This window comes from Panthera leo, chromosome A1, assembly GCF_018350215.1.
Source record: "Panthera leo isolate Ple1 chromosome A1, P.leo_Ple1_pat1.1, whole genome shotgun sequence".
In the NCBI taxonomy this organism is placed as follows: domain Eukaryota; kingdom Metazoa; phylum Chordata; class Mammalia; order Carnivora; family Felidae; genus Panthera; species Panthera leo.
The window spans coordinates 174,365,489-174,368,657 of record NC_056679.1 but is presented as its reverse complement, the minus strand read 5'-3'; the positions used below and the strand labels follow the sequence as shown (position 1 = coordinate 174,368,657).

Sequence of the window (3,169 nt, the reverse complement as noted above, 5' to 3'; positions counted from 1 at the left end):
TCTATACTGATACTTTATACAGTTGAGATGATGAGATAGGAACTTGATTCTGAAGCACAGAGAAGGAGCTAGCATTTGTCAAGAGATACTGATGGCTTTGGGGCACTTAACACACCCACCCAGAAGGGGTCTCCTGTTTTTTCCACCCAGAGAAGTGTCTAACTCGAGGATGATAATGAGGCACTATTCGTTAGTTAGTACACTATTAACATCTAGACTAGGAAAAAAAAAATCAATTCTAATTTCAGATTAAAGCACTACAAAAAGTCACCCCACTGAGTGGTGCGCTTTGACCTGGTTAGACGGAAATGCAGGATTTGACCTTTGTCCATTGGTGCGACTGTTGTCACGCAAGAGTTAAGGAAACCTACTGTCTTCACTACACATGTTTAACCAGGACAGCAATTTGTTTGGTTCGGAAAAGCTATCTGACATGGAAATGAGAAAAGACACAGAGGGCCAATTATTTTACATAAATACAAAGTGGCACATACTTTTTATTACCACCTAAGCTCATGAGTTTCAAGTCAGGTTCTTCTTAAGCTGGCTTTTATTAAAGATATTTACAGAACTGCAAATCATTCTCCTGCGAAAGTCTCTGTCATTAAAAAACATCTGAACACAGTAGTAGCTATGCCTTTTTAAGTTTTTCAGAATCTTTCCAGAAAAACATCCATGGCATTTGTCAGTTCTCCCCTCTTATTTATTTATGCCCATGAACTTTAAGGAATTATCACAACTTCATTTCCTATCAGTCTTTGCTGTGTTGCTGGAAGTGATACACGGGCATTTAGCATCTCAGAGAGTTTGTGTGTTTATTTCACTGGCCAATAAGGTACTACTTAGATGGACGAACAAGGTCTCAGATAACTCATAAGTTTATCCTATGACATATGATAAATATAGATTTATTGTAATAAATTAAAAATACCCACATAATACAATAAATAAATAAAACCAGTATCAACAAAGCATCTCTCAAGTCTGGAGAAAAAAAAAATCCCATTCCTACTGTAAGGCTTAATTATGTTTCAGAAATAATTTATGAAGGCATGCACCTACCTTTACAATCGGAAAACTTTGCTTGGACATCTGTTAGCACCTGTTTGTACACAGCAAACTCAACCCTTCTCATTTCCTTCCGTCCTGGAAAGGATTAATTTTCTAAATCGATGCCGTTCACTGTTGATTCTTTGCCCTATATTTTAAGTCCTAAGATAAGAATCAGTTTCTGAAAATAACTTTGGAGCCAAAGACATGTCCCTGTGAACGTTCACTTCACATATGTCCCTCTTTGATTCGCTACGAACAACACAGAAAACACACTGGAATGTATTTTAAAACGTGGTTAGTTGTGTGTTGAGGGAAAGCAGCAGAGGGGGGCTTGCCTGACGTCTCAGGGCCTCACCGCACCTTAGTTTCCTAAGAACAAGCCACCGAAAGTCTCCTCCGGCTTTTGGGGTGAGCCTGTCTGGCAGGATTCATCTCAGAGCTCAGGTCGGATGCTGTCCATTTTGTGTGATGGGCTGGATCTTCTCTAGAGAGACATCAGTGTCATAGTCCAATATGACAGACAGGGCCGGGGACAGCTTCTCCAAGGGTCTGGCCATTCCACACGCCTCCTCTTTCTTCAGGTCCTGGGAGGAGCCCACCGCATGTGGGATCAGATAAACCAGATTGCAGTCCTTGGAAATGGAGCCTCGAGGCTCGTGATGGCTGGAAAACACCACAGCCCCATTGTTATTGATGCTAACCGTCTCTATGGCATTATTCGTGGTAGGGCAAAGTCTGTAGCATCCTAAGAGAGTTGAAAATGCCTTGCGAAAATCAGCATTAAAGGCATAAATGATGGGGTTCAAGGAGGAATTAGCCCACCCAAACCACACAAACACGTCGAAGGTGATGGAATCGATGCAGAAGGGCTTGGTCTCCCCAGACCCACAGAAGGGCACCATGCAGTTCAAGATGAAGAAAGGCAGCCAGCAGCACACAAACACCCCCATGATCACCGACAGGGTCTTCAGAACTTTAGTCTCTCTTTTGAAGGACATCTTAAAGGAGCTTTCTGGTTGAGAACACTCCGCGGGGTTTCCGTTACCTGTAGTGGTCTGGCAATTCTTGGCATGGACGGCTGCCCTCTCCAGGGCTGAGATGCGCCGTATTTGTTTCTGGGCGATCCTATAGATCCTGGTGTAGGTGACAATCATGATGGCCACGGGGATATAGAAGCTTATCAGGGAGGACGAAATGGCGTATGTCCTGCTTAAGCTGGAATCACAGTTGTCCATGGTCTCACCTAGGGAAGTGGCATTCCCATCGGAGGGGCTTGTGGGTTTGGCCTTGTGCCAGCTGAGTTGCACTGGGATGAAGGAGATTAGTACCGACAAGGTCCATGCCACACCGATCAGAATGAAGGCTGCTTTGGGGGTCATCTTCCTCTCATACCGGAAGGGGCTAGAGATGGCCCAATACCTGTCCACGCTGATCACACAGAGGTTGAGGATGGACGCAGTGGAGCACATGATGTCAAAGGCCACCCAGATGTTACAGAAGGACCCAAAGGGCCAGAAGCCAGCGATCTCCGCCACTGCTTTCCAGGGCATGACCAGAACAGCCACCAAGAGATCCGATACGGCCAAGGAGATGACAAAGAAGTTGGTCACCTTGGACCGCAGGTGTCGGAATCTGATGACAGCCGCACAGACCAGCGTGTTCCCCAGGAGCGTGGACAGGATGAGCAGAGACAGGAAGCAGGCTGTAAGGATGCGGAAGGAGAAGTCTCTCTCCACCACCAGCCCAGCCCCGTCCATGGTAGAGGTGTTCAGAGTCCTCATCTTGCTGAGGGGGTGCACACGGGGGGCTCTGACACCCTCCAGTTCCTAAGCAGGGATGAGAGGTCAGTCAAACCTGCAGTTCTCACCCACTGGGCGGCCCCTCGCACAGCCCCACCGGCTCCCGGGGCCGCAGGACCTCACCAGCATCCCATCAGAGGGCTGCAACTATCGCGGGGCAGGAGCCTACCCTTGGCCACCCACGTCAGCCCCTTGGAAGGTCCTCCCTGCTCTCTAGAACTGTCTTCTGACTCCCTTGCTGCAGGTCACTGTTGCATTCACCAGCTGACCCTTCAGTTCCCAGTGGAAAGCACTGGCTTTTTAGCATATTCTAGGCT

General features: G+C 47.2%; 1 protein-coding gene across 1 annotated transcript; it reads right to left on the bottom strand.

Moving 5' to 3' along the window:
* Positions 1-1,493: 1,493 nt before the first annotated feature.
* On the bottom strand, positions 1,494-2,954 carry DRD1 (dopamine receptor D1). The gene has a single exon (XM_042907207.1). It carries the CDS (start codon positions 2,832-2,834, stop codon positions 1,494-1,496), a length of 1,341 nt encoding a protein of 446 aa, XP_042763141.1. The 5' UTR covers positions 2,835-2,954.
* Between the last annotated feature and the right edge of the window lie 215 nt (positions 2,955-3,169).